The sequence below is a fragment of the Salvia hispanica genome, chromosome 3, assembly GCF_029641045.1.
Source record: "Salvia hispanica isolate PSC_SH4W2 chromosome 3, Shi_PSC_v1, whole genome shotgun sequence".
In the NCBI taxonomy this organism is placed as follows: Eukaryota; Viridiplantae; Streptophyta; class Magnoliopsida; order Lamiales; family Lamiaceae; genus Salvia; species Salvia hispanica.
In genome coordinates this window covers 8,014,657-8,033,787 of record NC_142694.1, presented here as the reverse complement: position 1 = coordinate 8,033,787, position 19,131 = coordinate 8,014,657, and the positions used below count along the sequence as shown (strand labels likewise).

At 38.4% G+C, this 19,131-nt stretch overlaps 3 protein-coding genes, 1 long non-coding RNA gene and 1 pseudogene across 5 annotated transcripts; 2 read left to right on the top strand and 3 right to left on the bottom strand.

Annotated features, from left to right (window-relative positions):
- The first annotated feature begins 1,926 nt into the window (after nucleotides 1–1,926).
- Nucleotides 1,927–3,362, top strand: LOC125212060 (protein PIN-LIKES 2 pseudogene; annotated as a pseudogene).
- Nucleotides 3,363–5,187: 1,825 nt separating this feature from the next.
- On the bottom strand, nucleotides 5,188–5,770 carry LOC125212547 (2S sulfur-rich seed storage protein 1-like). Its single transcript, XM_048112750.2, has one exon. It carries the CDS (start codon nucleotides 5,683–5,685, stop codon nucleotides 5,317–5,319), a length of 369 nt encoding a protein of 122 aa, XP_047968707.1. The 5' UTR covers nucleotides 5,686–5,770; the 3' UTR covers nucleotides 5,188–5,316.
- A 506-nt stretch (nucleotides 5,771–6,276) lies between these two features.
- LOC125214995 (O-fucosyltransferase 38-like) lies at nucleotides 6,277–13,775 on the bottom strand. Of its 2 annotated transcripts, none has more exons than XM_048116260.2 (11): nucleotides 13,487–13,774; nucleotides 11,966–12,044; nucleotides 11,648–11,715; nucleotides 10,700–10,788; nucleotides 9,941–10,118; nucleotides 9,363–9,491; nucleotides 8,928–9,064; nucleotides 8,001–8,214; nucleotides 7,718–7,896; nucleotides 6,753–6,845; nucleotides 6,277–6,665 (listed from the first exon to the last, which is right to left on the bottom strand). In XM_048116260.2, exons 1-11 carry the CDS (start codon nucleotides 13,682–13,684, stop codon nucleotides 6,548–6,550), a joined length of 1,482 nt encoding a protein of 493 aa, XP_047972217.1. In that variant the 5' UTR covers nucleotides 13,685–13,774; the 3' UTR covers nucleotides 6,277–6,547. The 2 variants fall into 2 exon arrangements, 1 of the variants encoding a protein (XP_047972217.1); XR_007175196.2 differs by having other exon boundaries at nucleotides 6,610–6,665; nucleotides 6,753–6,856; nucleotides 13,487–13,775.
- Nucleotides 13,776–15,572: 1,797 nt separating this feature from the next.
- Nucleotides 15,573–15,982, bottom strand: LOC125216644 (uncharacterized). The gene is made up of 2 exons (XR_007175441.2): nucleotides 15,857–15,982; nucleotides 15,573–15,743 (listed from the first exon to the last, which is right to left on the bottom strand). It is a non-coding gene; the product is annotated as an uncharacterized LOC125216644 (long non-coding RNA).
- Nucleotides 15,655–18,149, top strand: LOC125216643 (putative pectinesterase/pectinesterase inhibitor 51). The gene is made up of 2 exons (XM_048118401.2): nucleotides 15,655–16,823; nucleotides 17,383–18,149. The coding sequence occupies exons 1-2, from the start codon at nucleotides 15,833–15,835 to the stop codon at nucleotides 18,078–18,080; spliced, it is 1,689 nt and encodes a 562-aa protein (XP_047974358.1). The 5' UTR covers nucleotides 15,655–15,832; the 3' UTR covers nucleotides 18,081–18,149.
- Nucleotides 18,150–19,131: the final 982 nt, after the last annotated feature.

Genomic DNA, 19,131 nt, shown 5'->3' with positions numbered 1-19,131 from the left:
AGATTTTAGGAGATAGTGTAAAGTGGTGTAAATGGAGTTGATAGTAAAGTAAATTTTTACCATAAATAGAAATGACTCAAATATGTTGGGACACCCAAAAATGGAGGGAGTATATTTTATGGATACATAATCGACAAATAAATTAGGAAAATTACCTCTTTAAACACTAACTATCCTTGCACCATCAATCAGAGTGTGAATTTTCAGGAATTATTATTATTTATTATTTTATTTTTTTTAAATCATGAACTATCAATATGCTAGCAATTGCACCCTTCATTTATTTTCTGATTCCAAATAACTTATGTGGCCTGTTGTCGCATCTACAAACCTATGTATTTTGGTACGTATATTTTTTTAAAAATATGATGGCGGTGTCTTTTTTGGGAACTGAAATATGAAACCAGTATAAGAGCATCCGCAATGGTGCTTAGGTCAGCCATAGGCCAGCAATAAGCTAGCCATTCTCTCCCCTGCCACGTCAGCAACACTAAAAAATCCACGTGCCACATCAGATTTAGGCCAGCCATAGGCTAGCCATAGGCCAGCCGTAATAAAAATAATTCAAAATATACTACATTTACGGAATTAAAATCACGATTAAATTACCGAATTAAATTTACGAGACATATACGGGAAAAAAAATCCGGGCTTCCACACACGAGCCACCGCCCCACTCTACTCCTCACTAATTTATTAAAAAAATACATAAAAAAATGTTAGTATGCCTTGAATCCGGTATGACATGTTTTTGTTTTAGGTCTTAATTTTGTATTGGGCTAGTTGTTGTTGTCCATCGCTAGATGTTGCTCTTGTACAGAAATTTAGAGATAGAGAAAATCGCGTTTATATAATTTTTCAAAAATAAAAAAAAGAATAAAAAAAATTAAAAAAAAGAATTTAAAAAAAATTAAAAAAAGAATTAAAAAAAAAATTAAAAAATAGCGTTGGCCGATCGTTGGCCGATCGGGCCGCCACAATGGCGGCTAGCCGATCGGCCAGCGCTTCGGCCAGCGACGAGCGATCGGCCAGCCCACGCCGATCCGCTCGCCGATTTCGTCCTCGCCGATTGCAATGGTTCGGCTAGCCTATCGGCTAGCGCGACGAATCGGCTAGCCGGTCGCTAGCCGACCATTGCGGATGCTCTAATATAGTAAATCGATAGTTTATGGTTTAAAAAAATGATTTTCGGTATTTTGTGTCAGGAAATAATACGGAAATTTAAGTGATAAAATCGTACGGAGGGATTTCTACTGTCAGTTGTTTTCAGCGAAATTGTCTGTTTTCCTTGCACTTAAAAAAACTTATGCACCACCACACGGTTACGTCAAACGTGCATAATCTTTTCTTCATAATAAAGAATTACTAAATCAGGATCCGGATTTTCAAATGGTTAACCCCACTACGTCTACATACATACACTCGTGATTAATGCAATGCTATATTTAAATGATCAATAATGATGATTGTTCACAAAAGTAAACTAGAGTAAAAAATAAATAATCAACGAAAATCAGAAATGCTGAGAGTGACAAGTGAACAACGAAAGGTTAGTTTAGCTAAAATTCATTACGTTTCGACAAAGACAAACAGTTACGGAGTAGTATATTCTAATATGCTATTTCCAGAAAGATATGCCACTACATGTACACATGCTGACGTGCGCAAGTATCAACAGTGTTTCTCTATATATATGATGATCTTTTTGACCGCTCATACCTCTCCTCTATTATTTGATCTTCAGTCCAAAATGATTAAAATATTAGTATAATTTTATAATAGGCTTTTCGTATATAATTTTGATTATTATTATATAGGTAGTTGATTATGAAAACTCCACGCGGCGCTCAATTTCATCAATCGATGACATGTTAGATACTACTAGTACTTGTTAGTAGTACATTGCGAATACAATATGAATTGACGAATCAGAAATTAACATAGTTTTCTACTCCATTTTATCCTTTTTATAACCAACTTCACTCCAATTGATGAGAAATGATTGCTAATAAAATCAATGGAGATAGTAAATGTAATTCAATCCGTTATTCCGCTGCTAAAGCTCATCACTCTCACCCTCTTCGGATTAATTCTAGCCCACCCCAAATCGCAGCTGATTCCAAAAGCAGCGTTTCAGCTTCTCAGCAGGCTCGTTTTCATGCTGTTTCTGCCTTGCTTGATCTTCATCAATCTCGGCGAGACCATCACTCTCCACAATTTCATCCGCTGGTGGTTCATTCCGCTCAATGTCATCATCAGCACCGCCGCCGGCTGCCTTTTAGGCCTCGTGGTGGCCGCAGTCTGCCGCCCTCCGCCGGAGTTCTTCCGGCTCACCGTCATCATGACGGCGTTCGGCAACACCGGCAACCTCCCCCTCGCCATCGTGGCATCCGTGTGCCACGGGGCCGACACTCCTTATGGCCCCGAGTGTGAGAACACGGGCACGGCCTACGTCTGCTTCGCGCAGTGGGTGGCCGTGCTCCTCGTCTACACACTCGTGTACCACATGATGGAGCCTGTCTCCGACTCCCACCACCAGGAGGTGGGAGTCGGAGACGAGATCGAGGAGGATCTGCCGATGACGAATAATCTCAGCAGACCACTCCTCGTAGAGGCCGAGTGGCCGGGGGTGGACGAAATAGCAACGGAGCACTGCAAAACGCCGCTCATCGCGACGGTTTTTGCGGAGGACGAGGAGGATGCCGAGGCGAGCTGTAGTAGTCCAAAATCGATCACGTGTCTGGCGGAGCCGAAATTAGTGACGAAAATCAAATTCGTAGCTAATCGAACCCCATTCCGTCACATTCTCCAACCCCCAATATTTGCGACGGTTTTGGCGCTTTTCGTCGGTATGGTTCCGTCGCTGAAACCGTTTATTTACGGCAGCGACGCTCCGTTGGCGTTCATCACCGACAGCCTCGCCATGATGTCGGAGGCGATGGTTCCGTCGGTGATGCTCGTCCTCGGGGGAATGCTCGCGGAGGGGCCTAACGAGTCGAGGCTCGGGACTCGGACAACGGTCGGGATTGTCGTGGCTAGACTACTGGTGCTTCCGTTGGTCGGGATCGGGGTGGTTAGTTTGGGAGATGGATTGAAGATTTTTGTGGCGGGAGATGAGATGTATAAGTTGGTGGTGTTGCTGCAGTACACGACGCCGAGTGCCATCTTGTTGGGGGCGGTGGGGAGTTTGAGGGGATACGCCGCAAAGGAGGCGGCGGCGGTGCTATTCTGGCAGCATATATTTGCTGTCTTTTCTCTTACCATATATTTAGTGATCTACTCGAAATTGTTGTTTGCTTATGATTGAGCTCTGTTTGTTGCCTTTGTTATGACAGGAATTCCTTGAGGAGTTTATTCATTTATTCTTTTCTTTTCTTGATAATAGAGTTGAATAAATTTGGTAGTTTTGAGTTTGTCTTGATAAAAATGAATTAGCACAAATAGAGAATTGCTAGGTTGTGTCAAAATGTTTGGATTAAACTTCGTATAAGTGGAGGGTCTTATTCATGTAATGAAACCAAATGCAATGCTACTAAATGGAATCTTTTTCAGTTGTAGTCTTGTAGTGAAAAACAGATTTTATGTCACCTCTTTTTTGGAAGTGATGATGAAATATCTATTCCCCAAACATTACCCGACGTAAGTAACTAGAAATCAATTTACTCTTTTTTATTTCCTAAACTACAGCATCTCTCTTAGTTTATATTGCACTTTTATAGTGTTTTATAGACTACTATTTTTGTGTTATTTTATTTGTATAGATCATAGTTTGAGGTAAAATGGACAAAGGTCGAAGTGTAAAAAAGTGCAAACCATACGAACCGTGTGGCTCGTCGCCACAAACTACATGGTCGGTGTAGAAATCTGCGATATGTGTCCATAACAATCCACATGGCTCGTGTGGAAACTGGCCACGCACACTGTCCGTGTCGAAATCTGCGATATGTCATGTGGAAAGTTTTTCCAGTTATATACTACTCCTTATTATAAGAAAGCTATAAATTTTGAATTTGTTCTATTATATCTTTTTTATATATTAATTTAATTTAAATTTAAGAGTAGTAATGAATACATTATACAGTATTATATTTTTTCTATTCTTACAAATTTTGATATTTATATGTATAGAGTCTAGAGATACAGTATTCTTATTTTAATTTTGAAGGTAGTCTAGCTGAAGATATATTTAGAATCCGTTTGTATCTAGAATTGTTTTAATTTGTACTACGTTACAATATACAGACAGACACACACCTATAATCTATATTCATAAATTATTTAAAAAACTATTTTATATTCTCTAATCGGATCGGCCGCAAAATCTTGATTCCAAATAAAGTTGACTTGTGTATTACTTTAGTGTGCAAAGGATTAAAATCACTCCACGTCCTTCTTTGATCTCTGAAATACGTAATTATTAACAAAAGGCGAATATATAACAAGTGAGAAAGGCAATAAAATTTTACAAGTTGTTGACGTATAGTTAAATTTGTATAAATTTGAAGGTTGTATGTGGTGTAAATTTTCTTTTGTGCCACCACTCACTATAATTAATATATATGGTGGTTCATCTATTGCACTCAAATATCGTATAGTACTTGTTTAATTTCTTGATATTATGTGGTCCACAATGGGAGTACAATAATTAAACATGTTGTATGGTTTAAATGATGTCTTTATTTGATGGAGATGCACTCAAATTGCTATCGACAATAAGATGGATCCTTTAATTATTTAAAATTGGATAATTCCCATAGCTAGAAGTATGAAAATAAAAAAAGTTCAAGTTGCATTTGTTATTTAACATAAAAGCGATAAATTGTGAATATTATTCAAATTGATGGACCGACGTATAGTTGAAAAGTGAGTCATAAATTATTAAATTATGGAGGCTCAAATTAAAAAAAAAATGAAAGAAAGATTTTAAGTTGAAATGATCCAAATATATAAATAAGCTTTTCAGTTACTTTGAGTTATACCAAATGTTTAGGTGCTATAATTGTGTTATTGTGTACTGTCTCTTAAATAGTGTTAGGTGCACAATAATCCCAATAATCCCTTTGAAGAAGCATGCTAGCTAGGGTTCGATGTTATTGTTGTAAGCGTTTAGCTTTGATAATTAAATAGGAGTATTTTTGGATAATATCCTATGAGATGCAGTGTAAACCATCAATGAACAATAAGAAGTAAAAGTCCCCATGGATGATGTGGTAATAATTTATTAGGAAGGGAGATGGTAGCCGATGGGCTAAGATCTACAGCTGAGAACCAATGTATGGCTCATTTATTAGACATGGAGAAAGAGTGTGTGTGTGTTTAGTCGTGGTAGGCGAAGCGTGGGCAGGCGCAGGAGCTCATGTGGCACTTGGTGGGGAGAGAGCACATCATCCTCTGCATCTCCACATGCCTCTGCGGCATCTCCAACATCATCTCCTTCACCGCTTTGCATCTGCACTCGGAGCTCACCTGCCTCAGCTCCTCGCAGCACTCGTTGAGGTGCTCCTCCTTGTATCTGCGGTTGGCGAAGGGCCCCCTCCTCATCTTGCTCTCCGCCCACATCATACAGCTCCTCATCGGCATCACCTTCTCAACTTCCTGCTCGCACTTGTCGCCCCTGTAGCTGTACGCGGAAGCGCTGCCCACGATGGCCACGATCAAGAGGATCAGAGCTGTCAGCTTCGCCATTGGTATGGTATGTGTTTGTGAATGTTATATGCGTGTGTAACAATTGATTCTTGTTGTGTGTGGTGAGGAAGTGGTGATGGAGGAGGCGGTATTTATAGAGGATTTGAGGGATTTGCATGGCCGGAACGTGGTGTTGAGGCGGCGGAGGAGAGCTTCCACGTACATGAATTCAGGCACTTGCTGCCATCCTCATTGCACTTTTGCAGATTTACGTGGGTCGACTGAAAGCTACAAGTCTCTCAAAAGTTTTGGCGGATATAGGAATATATAGGATCAATTTGCCCCTATATACCATAATGAATAATAAACAAAATTCATTAAGCATCACTACGTTGAGGTATATATCGGTTAACATATATGGGAAAGAACGAGTTACTCCTATAAAATTATTTTACTTTTTCCAAATAATGAATAATAAATCAAATATGTTACTTAAACTCACATAATTAAACGTGTCAGCCAAAAGTTGAGGCCATTGCTAGAGGGTTCTTGGGATCACATATTTACCAATGGATATGTTTATAATTTAATCGTTGCAATTATTAAGGAAAATTTCTAAGTTAAAGAAGCAACAGTAATTGGAAACGAAGGTAAAATCAATTGGATTTGGATCCATACTCCGTAACTATACTTGTGATGTTCAGTGTTTATTTTGGAGTAAAACTACCGACTTCAAATAATTTAGAGGAAATTTCCAAAATCATTTCCAAATTGGGAAACAAACTCTGTGATTCATCAACGGTACAACTGATTGCTACATCTGATACATGGAATGCACAGATTTCGAATGAAGGAAGGGCGCCAACAATCAGAAGAGGATGAGTGCCAATTTTGTCCCAATTTCTTGTAACCTCTCTTGACCTCATGAGTTGCATATGCATTCTGGTAATGGGTTTTGGTAGAAGGATTCCTCCAAGCGCAGTCGTACCCTGCCCTTGATTCCAGGAGGGCCACTTCCTCTCCTCCGAGGTCCACCAAACCTGCAATCAGCAAATGCAAAAAAAAACACCTGTCAATCTCCAATTTTCTCATTAGTATGACCGATTGGTTGACAAAACTACTATTACCTTTTTCTATGCAGCTGCAGCACAGGCAGGGATAGCGATGACTCTTCAAGCTCTCCAGCCTCCATTTTATCAAATAATTGAACTAGGCTTTTCCTGCATATTACCTTTGTAAATGAATGTTACTCTCACTATTGGTTGTATGGGAAATTCCACACTTCTTGCCGTTGTGAACTTCTTTTACTATTTACTCTTGCTATATGCAGTAGTTGCTATGACTTTATTTCAGCAAAATATTTTTACAAATAATATACTATAAACTAACGGTATCTCTGCAGTCTATATACTTCTAAAAGTTCAGAAGAGATGAGCATAAACACCCAATTGCTCACTAAAAATGAACATGTACTCTTTTAACCACATCTATTTGCTTGGCTGCTTGGTATGTTTCATGCAACTAATATATTCCAACTGTACAAAGACATTGGTAACTCCAACCTTCAACTAATAAACCCAAATCAGTAAACTGGCAGTATTGAAATACCAGCATGAGGAGCATAGGGCATAGTCATAAAGTTTGTGCTCCATCCGTCCTGTAGACCTAGTCATAGGATCTCATGGAACGGGGTTCAATAATTTTAGGTGAGTGTATTGCAAGTGGAGAAAAGGACCCACATTAGTAGTAGTATTAATAATAATTAACTGTAGAAGTCATGGGCCACATGCGGTAGGATATGTAAAATAAGTTGATATAATGGGAGTGATCGTAAAATAAGTTGATATAATGAGAGTGATCCATTGTGGGGTAGTGCCCAGAAATGGTATACACATATTCTTCTGTGAACATCCAAAAAGGAACTTTAGGATTATTCTATGGGGCGGAGAAAGTATGTACGAACTTGAATTATTATTGTTTCCTGGTTGCCTAGCTATCTAAGTTTTCCAGTGGAAAGATAGCCTCCTACATGTAAGATAACTGCCTGAATCATCAAGTAATTAAAGAAGTGAGAATTAGTAGCAGACATTACCTGTCCGGTGTGATTGTTTTGCGATGTCCTAAGAATCTGCGATGACCTTCAACAGCTCTTGCCATGTTACCCGAGTAGGAAGGAATGAAAATGTCACTTTCTATGGAGACTATGTAATCTAAGGCTGCAGATGCATGATTTGAAAAATCCTTTAGTTCTTCTGTGCTAGAAAGCATTTCCTGTACAAGGGGAAAAACTTAGCCAGGCTGCAGAAATAGCTTGACTTGCTTATTGTTCTTTATAGTTTTGAGTAACATCAATCCAAAATATGAACTCAACTAACTTTGGAAACTATGTTAGGAAATCGGGAAGTGAGCTCCGAAAGGTGTGTGTCACCACCATAAATTTCTCCAGCAGCAAGATATATTAAGGTAGACGGAGGATAACCAAGAGCTTTGAGAAATATCCCGACCTCCTTCGGAGTTAAAGGGCAGAGACCAGCCTCTCTCTGTTCTGTGGGGTCAATGTTCTTCACTTTCCAGTGACTTGTTTTCTCTCTAGTGAAGGCAATATAGCAAACGAAATCCTCACATAAGCGAAGGAAACAAAGAAGAATTGCAGGAAGAGATAAGCTTAAAAACAGATAATTTCAGTGCTCTCAATTTTCAGAAAAGACTGAAAAAACTTAATCAGTTACTTGGACACGAACCACATTATTTATGGGAAAACACATGCTTCTAATTCTGGAGGTTTTTATTGCAATGTTTAGCAAAAATGTAGCATAAATAAACTGAGATCAAGCTTCAAGGATTCATTACTCTAGGGTAGTCCAAGAATAGTACATTCAGCTTCTATGCATTACGCAGTAGTACATTCAGAATTCAGACTAGCCAATGAAAAATGCTACCAAGCTAACTTGATTATAAAAATCACATGGTGGGGGAGGTATTTTGGGGGGGGGGGGAGGACATAAATCTTAATGCATATTCATTGCTTTCATACTTCCTATCCATTGTAATTATTGAAAATTTTCAGTCTAATTCTCAGCAGGTGACCAACTGGTGGGGGCATTGATCAAATAGCTACATACATAAAATAGTTGGTTGAACCTTTCCATAGCCAATACCCCCTAATATAAAGTAAACTTGAGTGATTAGGACTTGGGAGCTGCAATGTGTCACAACCATAATTAATGAAACCCTATTTGCATTCTTTAGGAGAATTTTAAAAGGCAACATCAGCATGCATGATAAATTTGAAAGGCTTTCACCTCATTATTCTGAGCTCCTCTGATTCTGCAACAGTAAGACCATAAGTACATCCAGTAAAAGACAGCATATCTTTCTCATATCTCAGATGAAGGGCAATGTATCTTTGAGCACGTGATCGTAGCCGCTCCACAAGCTTCTGTTGTGTCACCGTGATTTATGCTCAGACCCTAATATAAAGTGAATTCCCATACAAGACCTCTTAAATGCAACAGCAGAAACACAAAATCTCAAGATTGACTTCATGTTTTTCAATATAGATTTATTGGCATCTAGCAGACCTATAATGAATTTTGACACTCTAGACTGATAACTTAAGTGGAAGCGAGTTGATATTTTCACTTAGAAGGATGAAATACTTCTTAAAGATAATTGCATCCTCTAAGTGCATATAAAAGGTTAGTATGACATAGGAAAGCCAAGATTATGAATTTTACCTTTCCTAGACTTTCAATAGATGGAGAAAAACGAAGAGCGTGATACAGAGCACGGCATCTCAATCTCTGAATGTCAAGGGGCAGATCATTGTTTGCAAGTCTAGAATCTGATTTTGCGACATGAATTACCTGTAGAAAAGAAGATATAGGTTGATCGACGTTTCTTGTTACAGGTTTTACAGAGTAATTAAAGTTGCAGCAGCCTCTACATTTTCTAAGTTTCTAACTAAAACAAACGAGGTGGGCCATGCAGTAAAAAGTGCAAAAAAGTTTATATATTGAGGGTGATACAATATGGGGTAGTGTCTATAAATGAAAATAGACTAATTTTTGTGGCTGTACCAAAATGAGACTATTGTTCAGGAACATATCAGTATCCTTCCATATGAAAATTTCACTTTTCCTAACAAATAACACATCACCATAGAATCAAGCATTTTAATAACCAGACATATCAGTATCCTTCCATATGACAGAAGGCTGGAAGTGTTCCAATATCGCATTCTACTAATTGCAAAGTGCACATGTTTCTGTATGGATGCCCTTAAGAGAATGAAAAATAAATGAAAGTAGCTTGCCTGATATTCCTTCCATAATACCGTCATTTCCTCATAGTAACCCAAACCAGCCCATGAGGTGAAGTGTTTCCTAGCTCGAGGTAGAGATTCTAATTCTTTAGGAATCTCCTTCACAATCCTCACATCCTTTTCCAAGGATTTGATGAAATGGAGTTCGTCAAAAATATTAGAGAATGTACTGTACATTAAGAACATAAAAATTAAGCCAAAGGTAGAATAAATTCCATGGCCGTGAGCATAACTCATAGAAATGTATGAAATTAAGACTCCATTCTAAGTTTCATAAAAAATATATTTCCAAGTTCTTAATCCATTAGGTCAAACATAAGAAATGTGCACATTGGAACTCCCATAGTAAACGCATTAAGACATTTTCTACAGAAAGGGTATTCTGAGATGAAAGAGAATTCAAATCAATTTTGTATTGAAATTAGATGGAAATGATATCAAAAGAGAAGATAGAAACAACTTGCAGGCAAACCTTCCCCAAGCACTAAGCGCTGGTCAGAAATCCTGCCCTATGCAGATTCTGCAACCCAACTAAGATAACTTTTTTAATGATCTTAAATTACTAAACTCTACCATATGAATAACAAAAGGAACTAATAACAAAAGGAACTAAGGCTCCGCAAACAAAAGATCATCCCCAAATAACTCAAAAAACTGAGGAGGCAAAAGATAACTACAGACATTAAATAAGTAGAGATGTCAGGAAGGGAGTCCATCTGTAACATGAATAAATGATGTATAGTAATTTACCTGCTATCCTGCCAGAATGAACTCTTATCAAGTTGAGGAATCACTAGTGTAGCATTCATAATGCGTGCCACAGCTACCATATCAGCTATCTACAAGCAAGACATTATCATCAAACAAACCTTTAACAATCAGTTTATCCATAATAGCAGCATAGTGGTTGCTCAAAAATAATAGTAATATATAGGATGAACAAAACAAATCCAAAATAACCAGTAAACTATCAAACTGTCTGGCCTACTTAGCAATCCAGCATAGAAAGTGACAGCATGACATGTGATAGAAATAGGATACAAGATTCTGTTGGTCTTTCTTGGTTGCACACAGAAGGGGGGAGAGGAGTAACATAATTTCATTCCATGTGTTAAGGTGCTATTAAGTTTTACACTCCCTCCGTCCCATTAAAACTGACTCGTATTCATTTTTAGGGTGTCCAACCTAAATTGACCCATGTCCTTTTTTATTAAAAACATCTTTACTCTCTCCTACTTTATTTTCTCTCCACTTAACTTACCAAACATCATTTTCTTAAATCCTGTTCCCAAAAGAAATGCACCGCTTTTAATGGGACAGAGGGAGTTAATCTTTGTGATAACAGAATTGCATGGTTGGGATATAAAAACTAAACAAAAAGTACCCATCCACAATCAGTCTGATTATCAATTTGCAGTTCATTAAGATTGTTTGTAAAATACAGATTGAAACTCCTATCATAAGGAACCAGAGTATCAAATGCCAACAGCTAGCTTCATTTATGGAAAAAGAAAATAATTCTGGCATAAATGAAGCTAAAGCTGGAGCTATGGAAAATACCAGCAGAAATCAAAACTTAGAAGGCTCATGAGATATGACCACTATGAAAGAGACAGCAAAAGGGTCTCCAAAAATGGAGCTACTTATAAAAGACAGGTATGCCAAAAAAACTAAGGAGACAACAAACAAAATCCTCACCCCAGTGCGCATTTGATTTAGTCCTCCATTAGTTTTTACAGTCATATAGTGCTCCGAGGCAGGAGTAGCTGAGTATGCAAATTAGAGAGTGTCAGAAACAGGAAGAAGGTGGGAGCAAAAACAAGGGACATATATGGGGGGAACAGCAGCAAACTCACATAACAGTAAAGACAATAAATATGAATCATGTTCATTAGCCCAGGTAGCCATAGGAAACAGCAAATCAGATATTTTTACGGGTAATTATTGAGCAAGAAAGACAAATGATGATAACGGCTATTGGTTAGATAAAATGTAAATTAGACAAGTGATAATTACCTCTATATTTACTTGTTGGCTTGACACACTGCCGCAAACCAAGACTTGAAGGAGTTTGCCAAAGTTGACCATCTAATAACTGCAGAATATGACCATATATGTGGATCATTTTGTGGTATAAAAGACTTCAGAATGTTGTGTCTGAACTTTTAATGCATTCAAATTTTTGTGAAACTAACATCTCAACGCAACAAAATCTTATTTCTAATTTTAGTATTCGGCTTACGTATGCCATGTTATAGCATGAGATTTCCGTATACTGTTAATGTATAGCGCTTTAGAGGAGGTTCACATGGGTCAAACAAAGATGTTTTTTTACACTCCATCCACAAAAATAGGCATTTTTTCCATTTCAATTCGTCCATCAGAAAAAGGCCCTTTTCATTTATAGTAACTACCTATAAGGTGAGACCCTTTTTACACCCACTTTCTTCACTCACAATATATTTTTTAGTAATTACTAACACTACCTTTAAGACGAGACTCATTATCAACACACAATACTCCGGCCACTTTTTATTGAAGCTCGTGCCCACACCCAATGGGGTCTATTTTTATTGGGCGTGAGTATAAGAATCAAAGCTTTATTAAGAAATCGAAGAGTTCAGCTTCACAATGGCATAACTAATCAGATCAAACTGAAAATAAATTTCAATAATCAGAAAGCTTACAGCTTAACATACTGTTGACTAAGTTAATTTATTTCCTTCTAGCCACTGTTAAATGAAGTATGAATGTGCTCATATATCACATGAGACAGAGACATGATTGAGATGAGCTAACAATCCAGTAGTCCAGATAAATGGACCAAATTTGCAACCAAATGAGTAAGACAATTAGGGGGTCTACCCTGGATTTCACAAACAAATGAGCTTCCAGTAATTGACAATGAATATTTAGTTGTTCGACTAAAATAGTACCCCTGAAATTCTGAAATTTTGAAATTTGATTTAACTAATATACGGAGAAACTAGGAGCTGAACGAGATCACATGATTTCAAATAAGTCTACCAATTTAAGTATTACACATTAGTATTTTTTTTTATTTTTTTTTTTGCAAGCTCTCAAACAATGTTGGGATGTCTCTAAAACAAGTTTTGTAGATTTGTGAAAAAAGTCAAAATAACAAGATTCGGACAAAAAATTGTTGGATTATTTCGATTTAGCAACAAGTGCTATGCATAAATACAATTCCTCCTCTAACTCTCTCATACACACACACAACCAACTTCCCCACTTTCGTATTATGAGTCATTTTCCAGGAACTGTAAATCTGTAATCAAAGGCACATCAGCTTGTTATTAAACAAAGCAGTATATGAGAAAATGCAAATCACAAGTTTCAAACAATTATCAGGGAGAAGTAAATCCAATGCACTTTAGCTTCAACTATAAATCTCATGACCTAGAGAGTTTTATACTGCCTAATTAGTACAATCATTAATGACAAAGAGAGAAGATCGGAACGAATCCACTCCTCCTGATTCATACCACTAACAAAGAACAAATAAAAGTGGCAGACCTTATTAATTGAGGGCTTCTCAACTCTAAGAAGCGGCATGTTATTTTCGTCTTCTTCTTCCAACACATCCTTGCTGTAGAGCATGAAAGTGAAGATTGAGAGGGCAAAAATGAGGATGACGTACAAAGTGATTGAAAAGAATCGAGATTTTCTGTGTCTGGATGATGAAAGGTGATGATGCCCTCGCTGATTAACCATTCTTTGCACTCATCGGTAGATCTCTCTTTCAATTGCGCAGAGACACCAAATCAATCATAGCACTCGATTGTTCGGGTTCACCTTTTTTACCTCGAAATTATTTTATTTATGAATTTTATTAACCTTAAGAATAATTATTACTAGTAGTACTATTTATTTTGAGAAGATCTCATATCTCAAGCGAGTAAGTAAGTACATGAAAGGGAATATCTTAGTTAAAACTTTAAAACTTCAAAATACTTTTGGATACTAAGTACTACTTTTATTTTATAAGAGTATTTGAGAATATATTATATTTTTCTTATTTAAAATATATTTTTATCTCTTCATCAATAAAAAGATAAATTCTTATAATTATCATATATATTTTCTTTTTAAGAAAAATCATTTTTAATAGATAAAGTATTTAAGAAGGTATTATACTTTTATGTTTTATAATGCATCTTGTATTATTTTTTTCTTTTTTTAAAAAAATAATTTACCCTAGTATATGGAGTAGTATTTAGCACCCTTTTGTCTTTGTAGTTGGTTATTTTTTAGAAGGATATATTTTCCTTTTTGAAAAGATTACATGGTATACCATTTTTATATATCCTTCTCGGAAATGCTCTAAGTGATATGCGACAATTAGATTTACAAATAATTAGATTGACTTGATACAAGCTGACAATTACACTGATTCCACCTTGGTAGCTTATCCAGAGTGAATAGTAGTAATATTTTTAAATATGGCATAATTGAAGTTGTTTAACTAACTCAACTTTGGGAGTTCAACTTTGGGAGTTGAGCTCTACATTAAGTTTTACACTTTTGTTGTCCATGAAAACATGAGATGGTATCCTTTGTGGTTTGTATTCTTTCGCACAATAAAAACTATTCACAGTATATGTACGTTATTAAAATTTAATTAATTACTAGTACTATATTTTACTAATTATATACAGGATTTAATCAGTAACCATTATCTAAGTAAGAGCATCCACATGGTAAATAAGTCAGCTATAGACTAGCCTATTTCTCCTTCTGTCATATCATCCAGCACTAAATTCCTCCTGCCACGTCATTAAGACAAGCAACTGGACAAGTAATAGGCTAGCCACATCATCAGCACTATTAAAAAAAACAACTACATTTATGGAATTAAACACAAAATACGAGAGAGAGAAAACTCGTTAAAACACGTGGTGCGAATGAAAATGACGTGAAAATCGCGTATATATAGTGTTTCGAAAATTTAATTAAAAAAAAAAATTGCGCTGGCTAATCGCCAGCCTACAAGGGCGGTGAGCGCATCAGCCAGCGCCCGAGAATCGGCGAACGGACCGGCGAGCGCTTGCTGATTATAGTGAATGCTCTGAGATCTAAAAAAAAGCTCATGGTCCCACGCGCCAAGGTTTAATTAATCCAAGATGATTCAATAATTTTTTTTGTGTAAAAACCCCGAATTTGGCTAGCTAAAATTCCAATTTGGGGGACCTATTGAGAAATTGCATTGTAGTGCACATGCACGTGAACAGTGATTTATATGGGTTCGACAATCTATAAAATTCCTTTCAAATCAACGACGACAAAGTTCAAGCAAAGGAATAGTATTCTCGATACTAAACATCAAGAGCTTAAGAAATTAATAAAGCATGCAAATTATAGTGCGAAGCATTATTAAATTTCTTATTTCTCGTATCTTAAAGAGGAAATAACATTAATATGTCTCTCTCCAAGCAATTCATACTATATGCCTTTGACTTTGAATCTTTTTGGTGGCTTATATCAACTTGACTTGAAACACTATTTATATTCCAAAATATCCATCTGCGTTTGTACTCTCAGCCTCAAACAACAATTCAACCACCAATTCAGACCCATTTTACATGAAAATAGCAACGAAACCTTTTTCTTAAATTGGTATAAAACCATTTCACTCCATCAATATTTCCCCCAAAGGGAGTGCTGAATTAACATTCTAACTTTTTTTTCCTAAGGGAATACCCAATTATACTATAACGTCAACCGATTGGGTACCCCTTGTGCAATAAATTCAAATAACTCACCATCATCTCTGCTGTGAGCAACACAATTCGTTCATCAGTAATTACACAATATGCACCATTGAATTAAAAAAAAAAAAAAACGAATCGCCCCACAAAAAAAATGGCTGCAGACGACGAGACTCACCGGAAATCAAAATTCACCGCCATTTTGGTGGTGGTTCTGATCTGCTGCTCTCTCATCCTATTCACCGTCATCTACAACATCTACACCCCCCACCACCGCAAGTTCCCCGTCTACTCCAACGCCGCCGTCATCCACGGCGCCTGCAGGGCGGCGCGCAACCAATCCGGCTGCGAGGCCTCCCTCAAGTCCGAGTGGCGCGCGGCGGGGTCGTCCCCCGCCACCGCCCTGCAGGCGATCAACGCCTCGCTGCAGGTGTCCACGCGGCACCTGCGCGAGGCCATCGCCACGGTGGAAAAGATCCTCGACGGGTCAGCGGACAACGTGAACCGCTCCGACACGTCGAGGCTCTGCCTGGAGGTGCTCCGCCACTCGGACGCGCGCGCGGCCATGTCCGCGGACGCGGTGCCCCGCGGCGCGGACGGGGTCAGGGACGCGCGCGCGTGGATGAGCGCGTCGCTGGCGTACCAGTACGGGTGCATGTCGGGGCTGAAGAACGTGAACGACACGCCCCTGGTGGCGGAGGCCGTCGCGTTCTTCAACACCACCCTCATAGGGTCCACCGCCGACGTGCTGGCGATGATGGCGAGCTACGACTACTTCGGGGAGGAGACGAGCAAGTGGGGCCCGCCGAAGACGGAGCGGGACGGGTTCTGGCCGTCCCGTCCCGCCGCGGGGGAGGAGGTCGTTGGCGGGGTGCCGTCGGGGATGGCGGTGAATGTGACGGTGTGCGGCGGCGCAGGAGGGTGTGACTACGAGACGGTGCAGGGGGCGGTGGATGCGGCGCCGGAGAATTCGAGCGGGCGGTTTGTGATATGGATCAAGGCCGGGGCGTACAAGGAGACGGTTCGGGTGGGATTCGAGAAGAAGAATGTGGTGTTTTTGGGAGATGGGATGGGCAAAACGGTCATTACGGGGGCCCTCAACGTGGGGATGCCCAGAGTATCCACCTATAATTCAGCAACCGTTGGTAAGTCCATAAATGTTGTTTCTTCCTATTCATATTCCACATCAATTATTGACGTAAATCACATGTATAAAAAACAATAGCTAACGTATATATTTTTTGCCTAAAATTCATAAACACAACTTTTTAAATTGTAATCTATCTTTATCGTGTCTATAATTTAGAATATTTCTTAACAGTGAAATAAAGGGAAATCACCAAAAATGACTTTTTGAATCTTGACAGTGAAAAAGTAATATTATTGCTCAATAATGTAGCTGGCAAGTGGCAAGGGTATGAATCAAACATAGATTTTTGTATCCCTTAATCCCAATGTCATTATATTGATTTTTAGTGTAAAATTTATCAAGTAAAAGACATATGAAAAAAATGATTAAAATATTGTTAATAGTAAAAATAAGATCCACCAAACTACTATAAACGTTAGAGAGTACTAGTACTATTTTTTAATGGAACCAAAATTAAAAAAAAAAACAAGTCTATTTTTTTAATGGAGATAGTAGAGTATATTTTTAGGCACAAGATTAACTAAATAAAATCTTTAACAATGATCTTATGAAAGGTGTTCTGGGAGATGGATTCATGGCAAGCAACCTAACAATCGAGAACACAGCCGGCGTAGACGCACACCAAGCCGTGGCATTCCGATCCGACAGCGACCTCTCCGTGTTAGAAAACTGCGAACTCCTCGGCAACCAGGACACCCTCTACGCCCACAGCCTCCGCCAGTACTACAAATCCTGCCGCATCCAAGGCAACATCGACTTCATCTTCGGGCAGTCGGCCGCCGTCTTCCAAGACTGCCTCCTCCTCATCGTCCCGCACCAGAACGAGCCCGAGAAGGGCGACAACAACGCCGTGACGGCCCACGGCAGGATCGACCCGGCCCAGTCCACGGGGTTCGTGTTCCGAAACTGCGTGGTCAACGGCACGGAGGAGTACATGGCGCTGTACGCGGCGGACCCGGCCGTGCACAAGACGTACCTCGGGAGGCCGTGGAAGGAGTACTCGAGGACGGTGTTTCTTGGCTGCACGCTGGAGAGTTTGGTGTCGGTGGACGGGTGGATGCCTTGGAGTGGCGATTTTGCGTTGGAGACCCTCTATTATGGGGAATTTCAAAATAAGGGCCTCGGCTCGGATACGTCCAAGCGGGTCAACTGGAGTAGCGTCGTGCCGGCCGAGCATGTGGATTCGTACTCGCTTCAGAACTTCATCCAGGGTGATCACTGGATTCCTAACACTCTCTCATCATCTTTGTAACTACATATAATTGAATATTTAAATTTAAAAGCTTAAATTCTAATTAAAGGACTATCTTTGGTGGATTAACTATTTCTTTTACCAATTTTAATTACCGGTGAAAGTATATTTTGGACTCTTACATTATTGTAGTATCACTTAACGAAAGAATGAGAAATAGCAAAGTTGTACCACTATACTTAGCGGTGCTCTTGAGTTGGATGGATCACATGTGTTGTGGGGCACCGTTCAATTTTTCGTCAAAACACAACTAACTTCGATGAAATAATTGAAACTTTTCTCTTGGTCATCAACCTTAGATTTTACTGGGAAATGGAGTATATTATTTTATATCCGAAGGCTTTATATGATTAGATTGTATTTTAATGCATGCATGATTCAATGTACATCAAAATTCTGAGACAATAATTATATCCTTGTTTGGTAATGGCTTTTATATATTGACTCGCACAAGATACAGAAAATTGATCAACAATGTTATACAAATATAAAAATCTTGTTTAATAGGGTTTTGGCCCTTTTCTATACTTTTTACGTGTGTCCGTCGGCCATCGCTACTCTTGATGGACAAATAAAATACTCCCTCCATCTCATAGAAATTGGACATATTTCATTTTTTCATCGTCTCATACAAATAGTCATATATCCATTTATTGTAACCTTTTTCTCCTTCTTTTTACTTTTTCCATTTATGAGCCCACCATCCACTACACAATTTTAACTATTTTTTCTCCTCCTCTCTTACTTTACCAAATTACGCATTAAAACCCGTGCCAACCCTAAATGGCCAATTTCTATGGGACGGAGGGAGTAAATTTTATACTAGTTATATTGCAATTTTCTTATAAATTCTGAAAATCTGGTCATTATAATTGGTTTATTACTAGTTAATTAGATGCAATTGTACGTTCCTTTACATTTATACTATGTAGCAATATTTATTTATATTTTTATGTAACAAAATTAAATAGATGCATAGCATATAAAACCAAATTTTGTTAAAATTTGCTGTGGAATAAAGAACGGAGCTTGGTCAAAATTTGATCCAATT